This window comes from Bos indicus, chromosome 5 (genome assembly GCF_029378745.1).
Source record: "Bos indicus isolate NIAB-ARS_2022 breed Sahiwal x Tharparkar chromosome 5, NIAB-ARS_B.indTharparkar_mat_pri_1.0, whole genome shotgun sequence".
In the NCBI taxonomy this organism is placed as follows: Eukaryota; Metazoa; Chordata; class Mammalia; order Artiodactyla; family Bovidae; genus Bos; species Bos indicus.
The window spans coordinates 100,513,642-100,536,004 of NC_091764.1; the positions used below are offsets into that span (position 1 = coordinate 100,513,642).

General features: G+C 39.4%; 2 protein-coding genes and 1 non-coding gene across 3 annotated transcripts; 1 reads left to right on the forward strand and 2 right to left on the reverse strand.

Annotated features, from left to right (window-relative positions):
- Positions 1-287: 287 nt before the first annotated feature.
- On the reverse strand, positions 288-394 carry LOC139183382 (U6 spliceosomal RNA). Its single transcript, XR_011566971.1, has one exon. It is a non-coding gene; the product is annotated as a U6 spliceosomal RNA (small nuclear RNA).
- A 7,838-nt stretch (positions 395-8,232) lies between these two features.
- On the reverse strand, positions 8,233-22,363 carry LOC109559690 (C-type lectin domain family 2 member H-like). The gene is made up of 5 exons (XM_070790173.1): positions 22,189-22,363; positions 14,962-15,090; positions 13,494-13,669; positions 12,814-12,920; positions 8,233-11,265 (listed from the first exon to the last, which is right to left on the reverse strand). Exons 1-5 carry the CDS (start codon positions 22,265-22,267, stop codon positions 11,130-11,132), a joined length of 627 nt encoding a protein of 208 aa, XP_070646274.1. The 5' UTR covers positions 22,268-22,363; the 3' UTR covers positions 8,233-11,129.
- On the forward strand, positions 15,717-21,811 carry LOC109559689 (killer cell lectin-like receptor subfamily B member 1). Its single transcript, XM_070788542.1, has 3 exons — positions 15,717-15,731; positions 18,459-18,677; positions 19,073-21,811. Exons 1-3 carry the CDS (start codon positions 15,717-15,719, stop codon positions 19,190-19,192), a joined length of 354 nt encoding a protein of 117 aa, XP_070644643.1. The 3' UTR covers positions 19,193-21,811.

Here is a 22,363-nt window from a genome sequence, read left to right on the forward strand (position 1 = left end):
GCTTGTATATTTTTGAGATTAGTTGTTTGTCAGTTGCTTCATTTGTTATTATTTTCTCCCATTCTGAAGGCTGTCTTTTCACCTTGCTTATAGTTTCCTTTGATGTGCAGAAGCTTTTAAGGTTAATTAGGTCCCATTTGTTTATTTTTGCTTTTATTTCTGATATCCTAGGAGGTGGGTCATAGAGGATCCTGCTGTGATGTATGTCAGAGAGTGTTTTGCCTATGTTCTCCTCTAGGAGTTTTATAGTTTCTGGTCTTATGTTTAGATCTTTAATCCATTTTGAGAAAAATATGGAACACTTCACGAATTTGCGTGTCATCCTTGCGCAGGGGCCATGCTAATCTTCTCTGTATCGTTCCAATTTTAGTATATGTGCTGCCAAAGCGAGCACCATTTTGAACTCTTTTGTTGACTATGTTGGCTACTCTGTTTCTTCTAAGGAATTCCTGCCCACAGTAGTAGATATAATGGTCATCTGAGTTAAGTTTACCCATTCCAGTCCATTTTAGTTCACTGATTCCTAGAATGTTGACATTCACTCTTGTCATCTCTTGTTTGACCACTTACAATTTGCCTTGATTCGTGGACCTAACATTCCAGGTTCCTATGCAATACTGCTCTTTACATCATCAGACCTTGCTTCTTTCACCAGTCACATCCACAACTGGGTGTTGTTTTTGCTTTGGCTCCATCCCTTCATTCTTTTTGGTGTTATTTCTCCACTGGTCTCCAGTAGCATATTGGGCACCTACTGACTTAGGGAGTTCATTTTTCAGTGTCCTATCTTTTTGCCTTTTCATACTGTTCATGGGGTTCTGGAAGTATACTGAAGAATACTGAAATGCATATTACTAAATGAAAGAAATCATTCTGAAAATGCTGTTTGACTCCAGAAGACAATAAAAAAACTGATGATTATGGGGTTGTGGAATGGAAGGAGATCAAACTGACAAAAGCCAAAAGGATTTTTACCACAGTGGAAATGCTATTGTGCCTATATTGGTACATTGTTATATTTTGCCCAAACCCATAGAATGCACAACACCAAGAATGAACCCTAAACTGTGGAGTTCGTGTGATTGTAATGTGTCAGTGTAGGTTCATCGCTCATGAAAAATGTGCCATTCTGGTGGGTATTATTCCTAATGAGGGAGGCTATGTATGGTTTTTTTGTTGTTGTTGTTGTTTGTTTGTTTGTTTGTTTTGGTGTTTTAAAAGGTCTTGTAGGTCTTCACAGAACCGTTCAACTTCAGCTTCTTCAGCGTTACTGGTTGGGGCATAGACTTGGATTACTGTGATATTGAATGGTTTGCTTGGAAACGAACAGAGATCATTCTGTCATTTTTGAGATTGCATCCAAGTACTGCATTTTGGACTCTTTTGTTGACCATGATGGCCACTCCATTTCTTCTGAGGGATTCCTGTCTGCAGTAGTAGATATAATGGTCATCTGAGTTAAATTCACCCATTCCAATCCATTTCAGTTCGCTGATTCCTAGAATGTTGACATTCACTCTTGCCATCTCTTGTTTGACCACTTCCAATTTGCCTTGATTCATGGACCTGACATTCCAGGTTCCTATGCAATAATGCTCTTTACAGCATCCGACCTTGCTTCTATCACCAGTCGCATCCACAGCTGGGTATTCTTTTTGCTTTGGCTCCATCCCTTCATTCTTTCTCGAGTTATTTCTCCACTGATCTCCAGTAGCATATTGGGCACCTACTGACCTGGGGAGGTCCTCTTTCAGTATCCTATCATTTTGCCTTTTCATACTGTTCATGGGGTTCTCAAGGCAAGAATACTGAAGTGGTTTGCCATTCCCTTCTCCAGTGGACCACATTCTGTCAGATCTCTCCACCATGACCCTCCCATTTTGGGTTGCCCCACAGGCATGGCTTAGTTTCACTGAGTTAGACAAGGCTGTGGTCCTAGTGTGATTAGATTGACTAGTTTTCTGTGAGTATGGTTTCAGTGTGTTTGCCTTCTGATGCCCTCTTGCAACACCTACTGCCTTACTTGGGTTTCTCTTACTTTGGTGTGGGGTATCTCTTCACGGCTGCTCCAGCAAAGCTCAGCCATTGCTCCTTACCTTGGATGAGGGGTATCTCCGCACTGCCGCCCTTCCTGACTTTCAGTGTGGGATAGCTCCTCTAGGCCCTCTTGCGCACACGCAGCCACGGCTCCTTAGATGTGGAGTTGCTCCTCCCAGCCGCCGCCCTTGGTCTCGGGCATGGGGGCGTGGGGTAGCTCCTCCAGGCCGCTGCCCCTGGCCTCGGGCTTAGGGGCATGGGGTAGCTCCTCCCGCCCACCGCCCCTGGCCTCAGGCTTGGGGCATGGGGTATCTCCTCCTGGCCGCCACCCCTGACCTCAGACACGGGGTAACTCCTCTGATCGCCACCCCTGACCTTGGACGCAGGAATACGGAATGAAGCAGGGCAAAGACTAATAGAGTTTTGCCAAGAAAATGCACTGGTCATAACAAATACCCTCTTCCAACAACACAAGAGAAGACTCTACACATGGACATCACCAGATGGTCAACACCGAAATCAGATTGATTATATTCTTTGCAGCCAAAGATGGAGAAGCTCTGTACAGTAAGCAAAAACAAGACCAGGAGCTGACTGTGGCTCAGATCATGAACTCCTTATTGCCAAATTCAGACTGAAATTGGAGAAAGTAGGGAAAACCACTAGGCCTTTCAGGTATGACCTAAATCAAATCCCTTACGATTATACAGTGGAAGTGAGAAACAGATTTAAGGGCCTAGATCTGATAGATAGAGTGCCTGATGAACTATGGAATGAGGTTCCTGACATTGTACAGGAGACAGGGATCAAGACCATCCCCATGGAAAAGAAATTCAAAAAAGCATAATGGCTGTCTGGGGAGGCCTTACAAATAGCTGTGAAAAGAAGAGAAGCAAAAAACAAAGGAGAAAAGGAAAGATATAAACATCTGAATGAGGAGTTCCAAAGAATAGCAAGAAGAAATAAGAAAGCCTTCTTCAGCGATCAATGCAAAGAAATAGAGAAAAACAACAGAATGGGAAAGACTAGAGATCTCTTCAAGAAAATCAGAGATACCAAAGGAGCATTTCATGCAAAGATGGGCTCGATAAAGGACAGAAATGGTATGGACCTATCAGAAGCAGAAGATATTAAGAAGAGGGGGCAAGACTACACAGAAGAACTGTACAAAAAAGATCTTCACGACCTAGATAATCACGATGGTGTGATCACTGACCTAGAGCCAGATATCCTGGAATATGAAGTTAAGTGGGCCTTAGAAAGCATAGCTATGAACAAAGCTGGTGGAGGTGATGGAATTCCAGTTGAACTATTCCAAATCCTGAAAGATGATGCTGTGAAAGTGCTTCACTCAATATGCCAGCAAATTTGGAAAACTCAGCAGTGGCCACAGGACTGGAAAAGGTCAGTTTTCATTCCAATCCCAAAGAAAGGCAATGCCAAAGAATGCTCAAACTACCGCACAATTGCACTCATCTTGCACGCTAATAAAGTAATGCTCAAAATTCTCCAAGCCAGGCTTCAGCAATATGTGAACTGTGAACCTTCCTGATGTTCAAGCTGGTTTTAGAAAAGGCAGAGGAACCAGAGATCAAATTGCCAACATCCACTGGATCATGCAAAAAGCAAAAGAGTTTCAGAAAAAACATCTATTTCTGCTTTATTGACTATGCCAAAGCCTTTGACTGTGTGGATCACAATAAACTGTGGAAAATTCTGAAAGAAATGGGAATCCCAGACCACCTGATACCTCTTGAGAAATCTGTATGCAGGTCAGGAAGCAACAGTTAGAACTGGACATGGAACAACAGTCTGGTTCCAAATAGGAAAAGGAGTTGTCAAGGCTGTATATTGTCACCCTGTTTATTTAACTTATATGCAGAGTACATCATTAGAAACGCTGGACTGGAAGAAACACAAGCTGGCATCAAGATTGCCAGGAGAAATATCAATAACCTTAGATATGCAGATGATACCACCCTTATGGCAGAAAGTGAAGAGGAACTCAAAAGCCCCTTGATGAAAGTGAAAGTGGAGAGTGCAAAAGTTGGCTTAAAGCTCAACATTCAGAAAACGAAGATCATGGCATCCAGTCCCATCACTTCATGGGAAATAGATGGGGAAACAGTGGAAACAGTGTCAGACTTCATTTTTCTGGGCTTCAAAATCACTGCAGATGGTGACTGCAGCCATGAAATTAAAAAATGCTTACTCCTTGGAAGGAAAGTTATGACCAACCTAGACAGCATATTCAAAAGCAGAGACATTGCTTTGCCAACAAAGGTTCACCTAGTCAAGGCTATGGTTTTTCCAGTGGTCATATATGGATGTGAGAGTTGGACTGTGAAGAAGGCTGAGCGCCGAAGAATTGATGCTTTTGAACTGTGGTGTTGGAGAAGACTCTTGAGAGTCCCTTGGACTGCAAGGAGATCCAACCAGTCCATTCTGAAGAAGATCAGCCCTGGGATTTCTTTGGAAGGAATGATGCTAAAGCTGAAACTCCAGTACTTTGGCCACCTCATGCGAAGAGTTGACTCATTGGAAAAGACTCTGATGCTGGGAGGGATTGGGGGCAAGAGGAGAAGGGGACGACAGAGGATGAGATGGCTGGATGGCATCACTGACTCAATGGACGTGAGTCTGAGTGAACTCCGGGAGTTGGTGATGGACAGGGAGGACTGGCATGCTGCGATTCATGGGTTCGCAAAGAGTCAGACACGACTGAGTGACTGATCTGATCTGATGTCTGTTTTTTTAGGGCGTATATGGAATAACTATTCCTTCCTCTCAATTTCATTGTAAACCTAACACTTCTGTAAAAAATTCTTTTTTAAATAGTTATCTACTTTCTATTTGGATTCTTTATTACTGAGTTTTGAGAGTTCTTTATACATTCTAGTCACTAGTTCTTTGTCTATGTGCAAATTTTTCTCCCAGTTTCTAACTTGTCTTTTCATTCTCTCCTCAGGGTATTAGGCAAAAAAAAAAAAAAAAATAGTTTTAATGAGATCTAGTTTATTAATGTTTTCTTTTATGAATCATGTTTTTGGTGTCAGGTTTAAGAATTTAGTGAAGTGAGAGTGTTATTCACTCCATCATGTCTGACTGTTGTGACCCCCATGGACTGTAGCCAGCCAGGCTCCTCTGTCCATGGAATTCTCCAGGCAAGAATACTGGAGTGGGTAGTCATTCCCTTCTCCAGGGGATCTTCCTGACCCAGGGATCTAGCCCAGGTCTCCTGCATTGCAGACAGAATCTTTACCATCTAAGCCACCAAGGAAGCCCAAGAATGTATTGCCTAGCTGTGTATCCAAAAGATTTTATCCTATATTTTTTTCTAAAAGTTTTCTAATTTTATATTTTAGATTTAAGCCTAGAGTCCTTTTGGGGGCTAATACTGGTTTCAGATGTAAGGTTTAGGTCAAAGTTCATTTTTTAAATTTTTGGCTAGTGGATGCCCAAGTCCTCCAAATCATTTAGTTACTGAATTGCTTTGATACGCTTGTGAAAATTTAATTGGTCATATTTGCAACGGTCTATTTATTGGTTCTCTATTCTGTTGTATTAATCTATGTGATCAGCACTTTGCCAACATTGTATAATGTCCTTAAAAATATAGTAAGACTTAAATCATATAAAATGATTCCTCCCAATTTTCTCTTCTTTTTCAAGGTTGTTTTGTTATCCTAGGCCCTATATCTTTCCATCTGAATTCAGAAATGAGTTTGTCTATAGTCTATGTCTATGAAAATCCTGCTGGATTTTGGAAAAAAGTTGCATAAAACCTATAGATCACTTTGAGAAAAACTGATATTTTACTACCAGTTAAGTCTTCAATGGACTGGTTCAAAATTGGGAAAGGAGTACACCAAGGCTGTATATTGTCACTTTAGCTTATTTAACTTGAGTACATCAGGCAAAATGCCGGAGTGGATGAACCACAAGCTGGAGTCAAGATTGCCAGGAGACATATCAACAATCTCAGATATGTAGATAATACCACCTTAATGGCAGAAAGCAAAGAGGAACTAAAGAGCTATTTGATGAAGGTGAAAGAGGAAAGTGAAAAAGCTGGCATAAAACTCAAAATTCACAAAACTGAGATCCTGGCAACTGATCTCATCACTTCATGGCAAATAGATGGGGAGAAAATGGAAACAGTGGCAAATTTTATTTCTTGGGCTCCAAAATCACTGCAGACAGTGACTGCAGCCATGAAATTAAAAGACACTTGCTTCTTGGAAGAAAAGCTGAGAAACCTAGACAGCATATTAAAAAGCAGAGACACCACTTTGCTGACAAAGGTCTACATAGTCAAAGTTATGTTTTTTCCAGTAGTCATGTATGGATTATGTGAGTTGGATCATAATGAAGGATGAGCACCAAAGAATTGATGCTTTTGAATTGTGGTGCTAAAGAAGACTCTTGAGAGTCCCTTGGACATCAAGGAGATCAAACCAGTCAATCCTAAAGGAGATCAACCCTGAGTATTCATTCGAAAGACTGATGCTGAAGCTGATGCTCCAAACTTTGGCCACCTGATGCAATGAGCCAACTCAATGAAAAAGACTCTGATATTCTGCAACATTGAGGGCAGGAGGAGAAGGGAGTGACTGAGGATGAGATGGCCTGGATGGCAACACCAACTCAGTGGACATGAGTTTGAGCAAACTCAGAAAGACAGTGAAGGACAGGCAAGCCTGGCATGCTGCAGCCCATGGGATCACAGAGTTGGACACAACTTAGTGACTGAACAACAGCAACAACAAAGCCTTCAAATCCACAAGTACAGTCTTCAGCTCCATTTATCTAGTTTTGTTTCATTTTTTCATTGACATTTAAAAATTTCAGCATTCATATCCTGAAAATGTTTAAATTTTGTACATAAGTATTTCATTTCTTAGGAATGATTATAGATACTACTGTGTTTTTCATTTGTTTCCAGGTTAACTATTAGTATATAAAATCTGATTAATTTTTTGTGTCTTGGACTTGTATCCTGTAATCTTGCTGGGCTCACTCATTAATTCTAGGAGGCTTTTCTTTTTTATATTTGGGGGAGGCAGTGACATAATTATATTATATGACCATGATTACCCTTAGGAGTTTGGGTGGTATACTGAGAATAAAGGAGAAGTCATTAAAATATTTTATGCAAAGGAGTGACCAGATCACACTTTGGATTGGAATAATCCCTCTGGTTATAAGATAAAGAATGAAGCAAAATAAATTTAAAGAGGAAGAATGGGTAAGTCTCAAATCATGTAGATGTGTTTCTGTGTAATTTTACAAGCTTGTTTCTACATGATGTTTGAATGATTAATTCAGTCAGTAGTGATTTCCACTGATGTGTTAGAAATTGATTCATTCCATTCCTTGACTTTCTGCTAGCACCAGTAGGAAAGTGTCAATGGACTTGTCATCACTTAGACGTTCCAGAATAATTGCTGTTATTTTCAATTTTATTTCCATAGAGCAATGATGGAAGAAAGCTATTTATTGGCCCTCCCTTGTGGCCCAGTGGTTAAGAATCTGCCTGCCAAGACAGGGGACACAGGTTTGATCCCTGGTCTGGGAGGATTCCATCTGCCTTGGGGCAACAAATCCTGTGCACCATAATTATTGAGCCCTGGTGCCCTAGAGCCCACTTTCTGCAACAAGAGAAGCCACTGCAGTGAGAAGCCCACATACCACAACTAGAGAGGAGCCCCATACTGCAACTAGAGAGGAGCCTATCCAGTGAAACTAGTAATTGTATTTATTTTTCATGTGAAGAAACTCTGCTTTCAGTGGCTATTTAATTTATAAAGTTCATAGCTAAAAGATGGAATGTATGCTTTAGATACATGGCTTGAAAACTAGTTTGTGAAAGAATACTAAGTCGGTTAGGGTCACAATTTGACTCAAACATCATTTGTAAGCTAATCACATCAAGTTTATCAACACAAAATCTATTAATTGATTTACTTTATCTTCCAGATTTCTGTGGAAATTTAGCTTTCTTTATTAAAAAAAGTAGAAGAAACCAAGAAAATATGAAGAATCTTATAGTGTGGACAGCATTTTATATTCACAGGTATGTTTATATCATATTCAGTATTTGAGGCATTATACTAGCCTCTGAGAATATAGAACTGAGCTAGATGTAGTCTAGGCATCTTAGAAAACCTGAGGCAAAATGATTGTAAGACAATAAAAAAATAAAACGAAGATATAATCTCAAGTATGTATAAAAATGTAAGTATACAATATATAAAAATAAATACAAAACTAAATATTGTCAAAGTTGCATAGAATCACACAGCCTCGGGTTCTGCAGTGTCTGCCATGCCAAGCCAAGTGATTACAGTTGTGCCCGACTCTTTGCAACCCTATCAGGGAACTCTGTCCATGGGATTCTCCAGGCAAGAATAATGGCATGCATTGCCATTTTCTCCTCCAGTTCTGCAGTCCATGGGTCGTTAAAAATTCAGTCATGACTAGGGGACTGCACAACAAGAAGAAACTGATAAGACAAACATCCTAAGATATCACCTATACATGGAATCTAAAAAACGGTACAAACGAACTGATCTACAAAACAGAAATAGAGAAATCAAACTTCTGGTTACCTGGTGGTAAAAGAGTGGAGAGGGATAAATTGGGAGATTGAGATTGACGTATAAACACAACTCTCTACAAAAGAGATAATTGGCAAGGACATACTATATTGCACAGGGAACAGTACCCTATACTGTGTGAATTCCTATAGGGGAAATAGTCTATAAACAGTGCACACATGTACGTGCATAGCTAATTCACTCTGCTGTATACTTGAAATTAACACAATTTTAGGAAAAGGCAATGGCACCCCACTCCAGTACTCTTGCCTGGAAAATCCCTTGGACGGAGGAGACTGGTAGGCTGCAGTCCTTGGGGTCGCTAAGGGTCGGACACAACTGAGCGACTTCACTTTCACTTTTCACTTTCATGCATTGGAGAAGGAAATGGCAACCCACTCTGGTGTTCTTGCCTGGAGAATCCCAGGGATGGGGGAGCCGGGTGGGCTGCCGTCTATTGGGTCGCACAGAGTCGGACACGACTGAAGCGCCTTAGCAGCAGCAGCAGCAGCAACACAATTTTTACTGGAGTATAGTTGTAAATCAAAATTTTTTATTTTATTTTTTTTTTTTCTTCCAATTTTATTTTATTTTTAAACTTTACATAATTGTATTAGTTTTGCCAAATATCAAAATGAATCCTCCACAGGTATACATGCGCTCCCCATCCCGAACCCTCCTCCCTCCTCCCTCCCCAAGCTAAAGAGACACTGATGTATAGAACAGTCTTATGGACTCTGTGGGAGAGGGAGAGGGTGGGAAGATTTGGGAGAATGGCAATGAAACATATAAAATATCATGTAGGAAACGAGTTGCCAGTCCAGGTTCGATGCATGATGCTAAATCAAAATTTTTTACAAAAGAAGAAACTGAGAAATATACAAGTGAGATGGGAGAAATGGAAGTGTTGGATTGGCCAAAAAGTTCATTCATGTTTTTCCATTCCATAAGATCTTATGGAAAAACTGGAAGAAACTTTTTGGCCAACCAATAACACAGAAAGAGAGAATGCATTATAAATTGCTATTTCATCCTTTTGGGGACTCATCAGTACAGTGTAGCTAATGCTGTAAAAATTTTAAACATTTTGTTTCTTAAAACTCAATAATATGTAACAGTTCTGAGATTTGGGTATCACAGCCTTCATTAGTATAAGTATTTAACTATTTGTGATTTAAGTGGGATAAAAGCAGGGTGTTTTAAATCTAGTAAAGTTAAATAAAAAATTGATATTTTTTTTTTAATAATTTTATTTTGGGCCCCGGCCTCGGCCTCATCTTCGGAGCCGCTGCTGCTGTAGCCCACGAGGGGCGCCACACTCATGAGGCACCCCCGCACCCACCTTCACGACCGCACAGAGAGTCGGCAGGCAATCTCACCCCACCCGGAATTCCTCTGTGCCCAAAAATTGATATTTATATACATTTATTTACACACTAATTAAAAACATGAACACTGAGAATAAGTGTAAAAAGCTTTTTTTCAGTGTTTCAAATTCTGTTTTAAAATACGAAATCTAAAAGAAATGTTAGCCCTGGTAATTTTTTAAAACTTCATTTGGCTGCACCACGTTAGTCATGGCACATGGGATGTTCAATTTTCCTTGCAGCACGTGGAATCTTTTCTTTTTTGCCACTTTCTGTGATTTTTTTTTTCTTTTTTCTGCTTTTTGCGTTAAAGAGTTGTTGTTTTTTTTCCCCATTGGAGTATAATTCCATATGGTGCAACTAAAGATTCCATGTGCTGTACAGCTGATTCACTTTGTTGTACAGCATGTGGGAATCATTAGCACATGAGACCTTCTAGTTGTGGCATGTGAGATCTAGTTCCCTGACCAGGGGTCAAACCCAGACCCCTTGCATTGGGAGCATGGAGTCTTAGCCACTGGACCACCAGGGAGTCCTTAGTCTTAGTGCTTTTGAAAATTTCCCTATATATCTGTAACTGATAGTAAGAGAATTTTGAATATGTTAACCAGTTATAAAGTTCTCATTAACATTTTGTATGGTTTCAGCTATCATAGTCATTTTTATGGTCCCATGTTTGCAAAGAAAAGTGCTGTCTATGTAACAAAAGAGGAATTCATTCATATTTTTTGTTTGGTCGCTAAGTCATGTCCAAATCTTTGTGACCCCATGGACGGCAGAATGTCAGGCTTCTCTATCCATTCACAGTTATCGGGTTCAGATAAAAGTATCAACTCATATTATTCAACCCCTGGAGGAGGACATGGAAACCTACTCTAGAATTCTTGCCTGGAGAATCCCAAGGACAGAAGAGCCTGGTGGGCTACTGTCCATAGGGTCACAAAGAGTCAGATACAACTGAAGCAACTTAGCACATACAATATTTAATACTTAGAATTATGCTCTTCCAAATCCCTGTATCATTCAAGAATAGCTTATTTCTTCGCTGTTAGCAAATATTATAGATCAATTTTTATGATAAATTTTCAGCAGATCAGGCAGTACAGCAGCAACTATATATAGTAATTTATAATGCATCTAAGGATATGGAGACATTACTATTTGTCTTGCTGCAAATCCTTTTTCTAATTACGTATCTCTTGCCACTACTAACTCCAGAGTCAGTCAGGTAGGCACATTCTCCAGTTCCTTGGATGACAAATCTAAAACCAAACACAAAAATATTAAAAAGCACAGGTTGGACATCTGCATTCTTTCCTCCTCATATTCTTCCACACCCCCACTCCAGGTATTTTTAATGTGAACCAGAGAAAAGTGAAAATCTGTCTTCATATGGCTTCTTAGTATAATATATATACATCATTTTTGTATTTAGTTCCTTATATACTCTCATACTCCCTACCTGAATATCAGATTATCATCACCCATCCCAAATCCAGTTATGTTGTTGACTAGTTATTTAGCGCTTGCTGTTGCAGCCAGGTGAACTGCTGCCATGGGTGGAGATAAAAGACATTTGCATATATTGAAAGATAGGGAAGTCATTCTGGCTTACACATGAGTAAACTTGAATTTTAGGCCATCTGTAACAGCCTGTTTGTGGCCTATCAAACATATATTCTACTTTTGCTTTAATGACGAAAGAAAAGGGTACACTGACCAGAAATAAAAAATGTCCATGTTAAAAATAAAAATTAAATGTCTCTCTTCTGGGGACACTAGTGCTGGTCCTCCTTCAATGATAAGACTCCCTTCCCAGGTGCCAAGGCCATACTGACCCGCTCTGTATGTGCTGGTCTATTTTTTTCATTTGGATTCATGTTGATGTATGGCAAAACCAATACAATACTGTAAAGTAATTAACCTCCAATTAAAATAAATAAATTTATATTTTTTAAAAAAAGAAATATCCTTGAAATCTTGAAGGAATGTGACCCTGACTTGTTTAATGTTCTCTCTTCTGACAAAATATAAAACTGGGCTAGAAACCCTGTTTCTCTGAAGCAGTTTCTCAGAGTGATCTGGGAGGTGGGCTTCCAGGCTAGTCCTCAGCTTGGCTCAAATAAAACTCTTCTCTATTCTTTTAGTTTTGATCATTTATTAATTATTTTCATTGGCCTTCAATGAAGATGATTTTCAGTGTTCTCTTGACCTGCTTCATAAACATATGAAAATAAAATTATGTACTTACTAGTAAATTCTTAAATGGGCTTGGCTTTGATTGAGGGAAGCTATTGCCCCTTTTTATTCTGTCTGCTCCAGTGTAATGGTTACAGTTAAGACCTCTCCACTGAAGTGTTCAGATACTAAGTTTCTTCCAGGGATAAATTATCACAGGAGGGATTCCCTCTGGGTCCCTGACAACATACCTTTTAGGAATAACACAGCAGCTGGCAGAGTGGACTGAGGGTCTGTGGATACCAATTCTTCAGTGGCTTTCCAAGACTATAGGACCCCAGAGTACCTCAGCTGCTCTCTCTACATTCTAAATATGGATTTCAGCACAGTTTAAGTCAGTGCGTGAAAGCAGAAGAACTATGTCTAATGTCATCATCATGCTAAAGACTTCAATTGAAAACATGATATGTAAACTTTTCCCAAAGGCACTGCTAATAAACAGAAGAGCATACAAAGGACTTCTATTTCTTACATCATAGTGCAGGAAACTTTCCATGATATGAAATTTACATTCCCATAAATACAACTCACACCCATAACTACATAGAATAGAAGGCAGCCTAAAAACTTACGGGACATTAAGTTTAGAGTTGTCTGTCCACTTCCAAGCATGATGTGATGATTCTCTGCTAAGGCCAATCCAATAGTCAAAAATGTCTTTGTATCTTGTCAGAAAGTTCTATTATAAAACACAGAAAGCAAAAACACATGTCTCCTTCATTTTACCCTTGAGTCCTCTTCCCCCCAGCCTTCTCTCGTTGGATGACAGCCTGGTAAGATTGAGAAGCTTAGACATTGAAGGGAGAAGACTAGTCCCCAGTTCTCAGCTTAAGTCACTCAAATGTGTCTGATCCTAAATTACATTAAAGTGATCACACATCTCAATTTGACCGGGAAAGTCCCAGGTTATGCCTGTGGTTCCAACATAATATTGTCACTTTCACTCCCCAAGATGTCCCAGTTTGGATGATAAATTACAGGATTACCATACTTCTTTTTTTACAATGGGAACAATATATCTAATGTGAAGGTTAACTATGAGGATTACATGAGAGAATGTGTCTAATTTGTCTCACAGCTTTCCAGGCATAGAACATGCCCAAGAAATATCAGGCACTAATATGCACTCCAAGGCCCCAAGTCTGCCTGGAATGGGATCCTTCCTCTTCTTTCAGCTGTCACCCTGTGCGGCCTATATCCTTCTCAGGGGCTAAGTATTTAACAAAGAACATGATCCAAAAATATTCCTTACCAGCTCCTCCTCAGTTTCAAACTGAGCAAGAACAGCTCCCACTGAAGTACAGGATATCTGACTCAATGTCCAATTCTCTGAGTCTTCAGAAAAATAAAAACACTTATTCCCAAATCCAATCCATCCTTTTGGGCAGGTGACATACACAACTTGTAAGTCTGTCTCTCTGCTTCTCACTAAAAGTTGGACAGACACAGTGAAGCATAACAAATAAATTTTCTCATCCCTTTTATCTATTTTTACACTTACCACCCTGAGGTCAGTCTTTTTTTACATATGTATATATACATATATACACATGTGTACATGTATATGTAGGTACAGTATAACAAAATTCCAAAATGAGGGGTTTGAAGAAAAGCATGGCCAAAGAACAGCTAGACTCTTGTACTTTCATGGCCTTGGCTAATAATCTTTTGCTTTTCTCAAAATCTGAACAGGGGCTACTTTCTATAGGTAGACTCTTAGAAATGTTTTCCAAGCCCAAATTTGTCTGTTTTTCTGAATGAATAGTTTTCCTTTATATGTATCTTGGCACCACCCACTACATAATTTTCTCTCATTTTACTTCCAGGAACATATTCTCAAGTGTATTTCTAATGCCTCTTAGAATGCTATCAGCCTTAGTCATTTATAAAATGTCAACTGTTACTCAATATTTGGAAATTTGATTGCACTTCACTGCTTGCCAAAAGAAGTCTTTTGAGGTCATTTTTCCTTTTTGGTTTCTGGGAAAATGGAATATTGAGATCCGTGATCACTTGCTGAGTACAAACTAGTGAAAGAGGCTTTTCCCAAGTGATTTTATTATATTGAGGATTTGCCTTAGAATAGAATGTTCTATGAAAACTATTATGTTAATAAATATACACATTACATGATTCTCAATGTAGCAGTCAAAATATTATTCTACAATGAAATTCAGATCATGGCATTCCTCTCCTACAATTTCCCTCTTCTTGATACCCGCTACTGCACTCAGATTAAAAGCCAGAGTTTTTACCTGACTCATTAGGCTGTAACCTCCCTGACCCCCAGCCCGTTACTCTTCCTCATTCCCACCTTGCTTAAGCCTGTTACTTCCACCTCATTCCCTTCCTCCTTCAGCATGGAGGAAAGCCTCCATGCTGTTCCTCAAACCTGCCAGGAGATTATTCCTTTCATTCTACTTGTTCCTGCCATCTGGAATGCTTTCCCCACATACCCAATGGCTTCTTCATCTCCTTCAAGTTTGCTGAAAAGTCGTTTTCTCAAGGAGGCTTGCCCTGGACACTTAACATTCAACTCAATCTGTTACCCTATATTATAATATCTGCATCTTCCTGCTATTTATAGAATAGGAGTGTTTTGTTCACTGATACACCTCAAGCATTTCACACACCCTGGCACATAATGGAGCTCAATAAATATTTATTGACAATGTGAATGTGCAAAGAACATGGTACGGTTTGGAGAATAGGTAACTCACCTGCCAGAAGAACGCAAAGTGTCACCACATTTAGAGCTACAAGTATAAGAATAATCAGGATGCAGCAGCAAAGCTTGGCAGGTGTAACAGAAGAGGTAATTGCTAGGCATTTCTTTTGGAGATCTTTGCCTGTAAATACAAATGTCATAATCTCAATCTCATGGAGGTATTAGAAAGAAAAACAAATTTATCACAGAATCAACACATAAAGTCTGCTGTACCTCACCTCCCCTATTGCCAAACTCTCTCACAAAAGGTCCATGTCCAGGACAGACAGCCATGGACATGGCCCCAAAGCGACTAGAGAGAAGAGAAACTGAAGCTTTTTCCCCTGGAGAGTCTTCCAGTTATTGGAAGAAGAGCTAATAAGAGAGTAAGAAACGAAAAGAGTAGAAATCAGAATGAAAATAAAACATACAAACAATCCAGATTTACCTCCATAAATAATAAATTTGGTTAGAAGTTCTGAAAAGAGCATTAGAAAATTAATCACTATAATTCATCATATTAACAGAATAAGAGAAGAGAAATGGATATGACCATGTCAATAAGTATGACATAAAATATGGAAAAATGTATGTCATCCAAAATAAAAAAGCCCAACAAATTATGAACTGAACTTTCACTTTTCATAGAAATAGGGCAGCTAACATGATACTTAATGGTGAAAAAGTGAAGGCCTTCCTCCAAAGGTCAGGAACAAGGCAGGGATGTCTGCTCTCACCAATCTAATTTAACATTTTACTGGAGTTTCTATGAGTGCCAATAAGGTAAGAAAAGTAAATAAGGCAAAAGTTAAAAAGGCAAAGAGATGAGAAAGAAGTGAAAATGTTTCTCGAAGTCACATCCACTCTCCTCCCAGTAGAAATATCAATTTGAAAAGTATCTGCACATTAAAAATACCTTCCCCAGAGCAAGGAGCACCAGGTACACCCACCCCCTGCTTCATCCCAGCTCCTGTGTACTCTAGCAATTCCAGGCAGATAATGCAGCCTTAGACAGCTTCCACCCAGGGCTTCCTGTGGGCATCTAGGAGCCCAGGCTCCTGTCTCCCCCCTGCACCTGCCAACTCCAGCTGCTCCAGGTGGGGCTCCTGTGACACTTGGCTCCTGGTGAACTCTTGGGGACCAGGCCCCCAAAACCCTTCCCTCAGGACTGGGCAGTCCAGCAGAGAGAGAGACCCATTCCCCATGGGAAAAGGGGAGTAAAACAGCACCTGACTTCACTACACATCCCAGATCTGCCTTCCCCATCCTTCTGGCTCCTGCAGCCCTGTGTGACTCCCTGCAGACTCACAAACCAAGGCCCCCCTCTCCCAGGTGCCTGCCAGCTCCAGTGACCCAAGTGACTCCTGTGACACCAGGTTCCCAGCAGGCTTCTGGGAACTAAGGCCTCCTTTCACCCCAGTGACTGCTGAATCTAGCAGCCCTAGGCAGCTCCTGTGACTTCCCTGTTGGCTGCCACCAATCAAGAAACCAACATAACTAGTCATTAGGGAAACAGTAAAATACAGTGAGCTGCCACAATATGTGCATCAGAGTGGCAAGTAAAACAAAATAACAAAACTAAGTGATAGGGAAGAAAAGATGCAAATGGAATTCTCATGAACTGTTGGAAATATAACTGTATAGCCACTTTGGAAAACAGCTTGGCAGTTAGGTGTGGTGAACATACCCTTACCATATGCCCTAGCAATGTAAGAATCCCTTGGTGTCTATGCAAGAGGAATGAAAACTTCCATTTACACAAAAACCTAGACTTGAATATTTATATTAACTTTATTCATTATCGGGCTTCCCTCGTGGTTCAGCTGGTAAAGAATCCACCTGTAAATGCAGGAGACCTGGGTTCGACCCCTGGCTTGGAAAGATCCCCTGGAGAACGGAAAGACTACTGACTCCAGTATTCTGGCCTGCAGAATTCAATGGACTGTATAGTCCATGGGCTCACAAAGAGTCAGACACAACTGAGTGGCTTTCGCTTTACCTTTTTATTCATCATCACCAAAACTGGCAACAATTCAAATATCCTTCAGCTGATAGAAAGATAAATAAATACCACTTGGTACTAGGAGAAAAGAAAAACTTGACTTTATATTCACAATTGCTCATTTCTTATTTTTCTTTGGCTTGTTAAATTTTAGTGAGGCTCACTCTCCCATCCAAATCCCCAAACTCTGGCTTGCCTGAAAATGTAAACAAGCTCTAAAAAGAGAAGTGAGATGCATCATAGCTCATGTGTGACCATGAGTTCGTGTCCCTGGCACAAAGTGGGAAGTGCTAACTTCAGGCTATCATCTACTCTTTACAGTTCATGCTCTCTTCCCCCACAAGTGTCCAACCCACTTCTTGACCTATTTATAAAATGAGGACCTTTTTTAGAGCATTTTTCCTATTGCAGGAGTCCTTGTAAATAATATCTCTCCTTCTTAAAACTACACTATTGATAACACAGTACAATATGGATGAATTTCAAATGCACGATGCTTAGTGAAAAAAGTCAGACTCCATCAACATTCTTCTAAAGCAAGAGTATAAGAAAAGATAACAGATCAGTTTTTATCAAAGGGTGGACAGAGAGGAAAGCAATGTTTACAAAGGTGTGGGTGCGGGCGGAACTGTTCTTTATAATGATCGTGATGTGACTACACAACTATATGTATTTGTCAAAACTAAAAGTGTATATCAAAAGGATGACTATTATTTTTTTAATTTATTTTTAATTGAAGGATAGTTGTTTTACAGTGTTGTGCTGGTTTCTGCTATACAACAGCATGAATCAGCTATAAGTATACATATATCCCCTCCCTCTTGAGCCTCCTCCCACCCTCCCATCCCACCCCTCTAGATCATCACAGAGCCCTGACCAAAGTAAGACCCTGATGCTGGGAAAGACTGAAGGAAGAAGGTAGAAGGGGATGACAGAGGTTGAGATGGTTGGATGGCATCACTGACTCGATGGACATGAGTTTGAGCAAGCTCTGGGAGTTGGTGATGGACAAGGAAGCCCCATGCTGCAATCCATGGGTTCACAGAATCGGACAAGACTGAGTAACTGAGTTGAACTGAACTGAATAGGCAAATATATAATTTAGCATTAGAGTGTTTTTATAATTTTTCTCCATGGTATTTGCCATTAACTTATGAATTATTATTTGCTTTCAAGTATATTGTTTCGTGTATTTTTTAGATGATTTTGATATTGTTGTCCATGGAGTAGAAAGAGCACTGGTGAGGAATTTAAGGAACCCTAGAAAGAGTTTTGTCTCTATCACCATCTGCGTGTGTGGACTTGAACAAGTTATTCTGTCTGTTAGTGTTTTAACTGGTCACCATTTTTCAAATCTTAGTAGCAGAATGAACAATGGTCTCAAAAGCGTCACAGTTATATTAAATTCTAAATACATAATTGTCCTCACAGCGATGATCAAAGTCTTTCCTGAATTTATGACGACTAGTGCATGCGTGGTTAGTGTTAGTGGGGTGGGGACAGGTTAGAAACATAACATTTATTTCTTCTTCCTCTTTCTTACTTTATTGTTCCCCTTCTTTCTTACTTTAGAGAGACCAGTTCTGTTAACGTGCCCAATGCACTGGCAACAAATCCGAGATAAATGCTTGTATTTTCATGAATCTTCCAAATCTTGGAATGACAGTCCAGCTGACTGTTCCACAAGAGAATCCAGTCTACTGCTTATTCAAGATGGGGAAGAACTGGTAAATAATTAAGTAAAATACTTTAATACAACTTAGCACTGACTTCTAGCCACATCAAGATCTTTGTGCTTTAGCCTTAAGGGTTCTATGCAGATGAAAATATCAACCTTGACTTCAAGAAGCTCACAATCTGAGAGACTAAATAGACATGTAAACAAGATAAATATAATTTAATGAATACAACAATATAAATATAAACATTTGTATATAGTAATATATAAATGAACAAATAGAAATATCACAAATAAGGATTAATTAACTCCAACAGGGAGTCAGGAAAAGCCTCTTAGAAGAGGTGATACTTGAACTGGGTTTCAGAGGATGAACATAAGAATGCAAACCAGCAACAGATAAACAGATTCAATATTCAGTCATTTCTTCTGTTTCATTTACAGAGACTCATACAAAACCTGATAAACAAAGAAGGAATTCTGTTTGGGATTGGATTAAACTTTACATTATCAGAGAAGAGCTGGAAGTGGGTAAATGGATCCTTTTTAAACTCTAATATGTGAGTTTTAGATAAGCTAATTTGAATATTCAATTTGCTTCCCACTAGCTATCCATTTTGCAGATGGTAGTGTATATATGTCCATGCTACTCTCTGTTTGTCCTACTCGCCTTCCCTTGTGTCTCCATTCCTGCCCTGCAAATACGTTCATCAGTACCATTTTTCTAGATTCCATATAGATGCATTAATATATGAGATCCAACCAGTCCATCCTAAAGGAGACCAGTCCTTGGTGTTCATTGGAAGGACTGATGCTACAGCTTAAACTCCAATACATTGACCACCTCATATGAAGAGCTGACTCATTGGAAAACACCCTGATGCTGGGAGGGACTGGGGGCAGGAGGAGAAGGGGATGACAGGATGAGATGGCTGGATGCCATCACCGACTCGATGCACATGAGTTTGAGTGAACTCCAGGAGTAGGTGATGGACAAGGAGGCCTGACATGCTACGATTCATGGGGTCACAAAGAGTCGGACATGACTGAGTGACTGAACTGAACTGAATGATGCTTGCTTTTTAAATTTATTTATTTATATTAATTGGAGCATAATTACTGGTCTACTGGTTTTAACTTTTACTTTCATGTCCTAGAAAACTTATTTAACTTACAAGGACAGTTTAAATTTAAAAGAAAATAGATTTCACCTTTGTGCTGCTCAAGTAGTTTCGCCTACGTGGCTTAGGTAGTAAAACATCAACATTTGGCAAGAACTTTTGCTTTCATTAAGCATTAAGCATTAAGCACGAGCCCTGTGTTTCAGGAACCTCAATATCCGATTGTCCCAGATAAAAAGTAAAGTTCAGGGAGAGGGGAGAATGGGAGAAGAAAGAAGGAAATGCAAATTTTTAGCAGAAAATAGAAGTTCAGTAAAAGCTATAAAAAGTGTTCTTTCTACTGGACTGAAGAACAAACATGCATAAGCTATGTTCTTTCTCTTTATCATCAAATTTAATATAAACTAAAAATGCTAAAGAATTTGCTGGTGGATAGATTTAGGTCCAATTCCTACTTTCAAACTCTACATCTGCTTTTAAATTATCAAAGATTAAAATTTTTAAAAATAGAAATAAATAAATTACAAAGGATCTATACACCAATAGTCTCAGTTTTTGCAGGTGACTTTTTAAAAATCAATAATTATTCATGATTTTATCAAAGTCTCTTTAGAGAACAATAAATTAATTCTCAGCTCCCAATTTGCAGTAGTAGTAAAGAACCCACCTGCCAATGCAGGAGACATTAGAGACACGGGTTTGATCCCTGGGTCCAGAAGATCCCCTGGAGGAGGACATGGCAACCCACTCTAGTATTCTTGCCTTTAGACTCCAATAAACAGAAAAGACTGGTGTCCTCTTCCAGGGGATTTTCCAGACAAGAATACTGGAGTGGGTTGCCATTTCCTTCTCCAGGGAATCTTCCTGACCCAGGGATCAAACTTAGGTTTCCCGCATGCAGGCAGACTCTATACTATCTGAGCCACCAGGAAATCCCTTAATTTAACTAAAATGGTTATGTTTAAAAGATGCTCATTTCATTTTTATGATCACTTCTGAAAATTTCTGGTAAGACACATTATATAAACTACTTTGGTAATGTATTCTAAGTAGGATGATATAAAGCTTAGCTGAAGATGTGCTATAATCAAAAGTCCAGAGAATGAAAAAAAAAAAAGAGAGAGAGAGAGAGAACACAGAAGTACACCAGATCCCATGAGACAGAGAGAGACATAAAGCAAGAGAGAAACAGTGTATGAATGCTCAGTCACTTCAGTCAGGTCTGACTCTTTGTGACCCCATGGTCTATAGACCGCCAGGCTCCACTGTCCATGGGATTCTCCAGGCAAGAATACTGGGGTGGGTTGCCATGCCCTCCTCCAGAGGATCTTCCCCACCCAGTGATCAAACTTGCATCTCCTGAATTGCAGGCAGATTCTTTACCCACTGAACCACTTGGAAAAGCTGGAGAAAGCCAGAGGGAAAGACAAAGGGAAAGTCATTTGAACATATAAATGAGCCTCAACAGATTTCATCTGAAACACTTAACGATATCACTGAAAATCACATTTACCCTTAATTCCAAAAGAAAATTTTTCAGGACAGTTTTATCCCCAAGGGTAAGAAAATATACTTTTATATTTATTTAGATTTTTTTGGAACACAAAATTTTGACTTGTACTCATATTTCTTCCAGAAAATGTGACTACTCATTCAAAGCCCAGATCAAAAGTCACTTCACAAGTAAAGCCATCACCAATTCCCTAGGTTTTATTAAATACCTTGTAGTACAAATCGCATCAAATTGTAGTAACTCATTTGTCTGTCCCTGAGATGATGAAGCCCTGCAGGCAGGGTCTAAATACAATTTGTCTTTGTAGCTCTGTGTCTAACAAATAACAGATTCCAAATATATTATTATTAGTTTCAAACAGACTACAGCATAAGTGTCATGGTTAATTTTTTTTTAACATATACATGTGTTTATTCTTTTTCAAATTCTTTTCCCACTTAGGTTGTTACATAATATTGAGCAGAGTTCCCTGTGCTATATAGGAGGTATGGGTAACTTTTATTAGTTTATGTATTACAAAATTGTTGGTGTCTGTTTGCCATCCCTCTGGGATATAATCATCTGTTATTTAACATCATAATGTGAGTTGCCAGAATGCAAGTAGCCAGCAACCTGGAGAAAATACGAAGACTAATTAAAAACAAAACCCACAGACCATTTTTCTCTTAACCTCCTATAACATAATTCACTGTGCAGTAATATTTAAGTAACATATCCAGTAGCAGAATAACTAACATAACAATTACACACCTGCCCTCTCACCCACTTCTAGTCCCTCAAAACATCTCTCCTTCTATGGAGGTTAACTGTGAAGTCCTGATACCTCTAAAGCACAATTTCTACTATGCTGTCAGTGATCAGTAGTATAAGAACTCTCCTCCCCAACTCCCGTTTTGTTTTGTCAAAGTTCATCAATTTAACCTTACCAGATCTCCACGCCTCTGTGTTCTCTCTATAGGTAGGGTCTGTCTCTAAGATTTTCAAAAACACCTCTGTTGATGTCATGTTTCTGTTTGAAAAAAAGGATTTGGTGGTACCTTTTCTCAGTCGTTGCAAAGCAGGAAATGTGAATTGAAAGGAACTTACTTTAACATTTGGCTG

Coding starts and splice junctions, on each gene's coding strand:
- LOC109559689 (XM_070788542.1), top strand. Junction 18,678..19,072: donor TTCAAGATGGGGAAGAACTG/GTAAATAATTAA, acceptor TTTCATTTACAG/AGACTCATACAAAACCTGAT.
- LOC109559690 (XM_070790173.1), bottom strand. CDS start 22,267: ATGACATCAACAGAGGTGTTTTTGAAAATCTTAGAGACAGACCCTACC. Junction 13,670..14,961: donor ACTTTGCGTTCTTCTGGCAG/GTGAGTTACCTA, acceptor TCCAACTTTTAG/TGAGAAGCAGAGAGACAGAC. Junction 11,266..12,813: donor AACTCTAAACTTAATGTCCC/GTAAGTTTTTAG, acceptor GTTTGGTTTTAG/ATTTGTCATCCAAGGAACTG.